The sequence below is a fragment of the Vollenhovia emeryi genome, unplaced genomic scaffold (genome assembly GCF_000949405.1).
Source record: "Vollenhovia emeryi isolate VEMERY1.0 unplaced genomic scaffold, V.emery_V1.0 DF952119.1, whole genome shotgun sequence".
Taxonomy (NCBI): domain Eukaryota; kingdom Metazoa; phylum Arthropoda; class Insecta; order Hymenoptera; family Formicidae; genus Vollenhovia; species Vollenhovia emeryi.
Window position 1 is genome coordinate 1 of NW_011954247.1, and position 1,027 is coordinate 1,027.

Here is a 1,027-nt window from a genome sequence, read left to right on the forward strand (position 1 = left end):
GGCCATGCGTCGCCGCCCAACGAGCCAAGGCCTTGCCCCTCACGTTGTCCTGCCGGGAACCCCAACTCGTGTGCCACGAGTTGAAGTCCCCAGCAACGAGGACCGGCTTGGGACTCAGACTCAGGACTGTTTGTCCTATGTCCTCCAGCCAGCCCTCGAACGGGGCAAAGCTCTTGGTGGGCCTTAAGTAGACCCCACGACCGCGATGGGCCCCCATTGAACGGCCACATGCCGCTCGCCGCTGACGATGGCGGTCGTATCGGGACCACCCGGCACCGACCGCCATCGTATCGCGACCGAGTCCCCCGCAGCCCCATTATCGACAGCCCAGAAAGGACTGCCTGTCCTGGGGGGGCGGTGGGGCTCGGCCACGATCGCCAACGTGAACCCCCTCTCCACCATGCTTTGCTGGAGTAAATCCTGCGCATGGGGAGAGTGGTTCACATTGGCCTGAAATAGGCCATAACCACCCAAGTTCGGGCGGGGGGGATGTCGAGGCATTACTAAGCCTTATCCCCCCCGTCCGATGGGGCCTCTACATCCATGGCCTCCTCCACGGAGGCCCCTCCCTCGCGCGCCTCTTGGCGCGGTTGACGCCGCGGTTTGGGCGTCTCGCCCGCTCCGCCACTCGACTCCCCCTTGTCCCCTGCCACCGGCTGAGCTTCGGCCGGGGGAGGGGCCCCGGTGACCGGCGCCTTTCCTTGGGCGCCCGGTGGGCGTCCGCGCACGTTGCGCTGGGTGCAGATGTTGGCACCCAGCACGTGTGCCGCCGGTCTGCCCTTGTCCGTACAGAGCGGACACTTAGGGGCAGACCGGCATCCGCGGGAGGTGTGACCGGCCTCTCCACACCGATAACATCTCCCGCTGCGGTCCACCTCACCGGGGCACGTCGCCCTCGTGTGGCCCCTCTCGAGGCATCTGTGGCAGCGCATAGGCCGCGCCTCGAGAAGGGCCACCCTGGCCCTGACCCAGCCGGCCCTTATTCGCCCCTGCTGGACGATCTCTTTCGCGGAGGCGAGGGGGAGGC

General features: G+C 67.3%; 1 protein-coding gene across 1 annotated transcript; it reads right to left on the minus strand.

Annotated features, from left to right (window-relative positions):
• Window positions 1–503: 503 nt before the first annotated feature.
• Window positions 504–932, minus strand: LOC105567621 (DNA-binding protein HEXBP-like). Its single transcript, XM_012023023.1, has one exon. It carries the CDS (start codon window positions 930–932, stop codon window positions 504–506), a length of 429 nt encoding a protein of 142 aa, XP_011878413.1.
• Window positions 933–1,027: the final 95 nt, after the last annotated feature.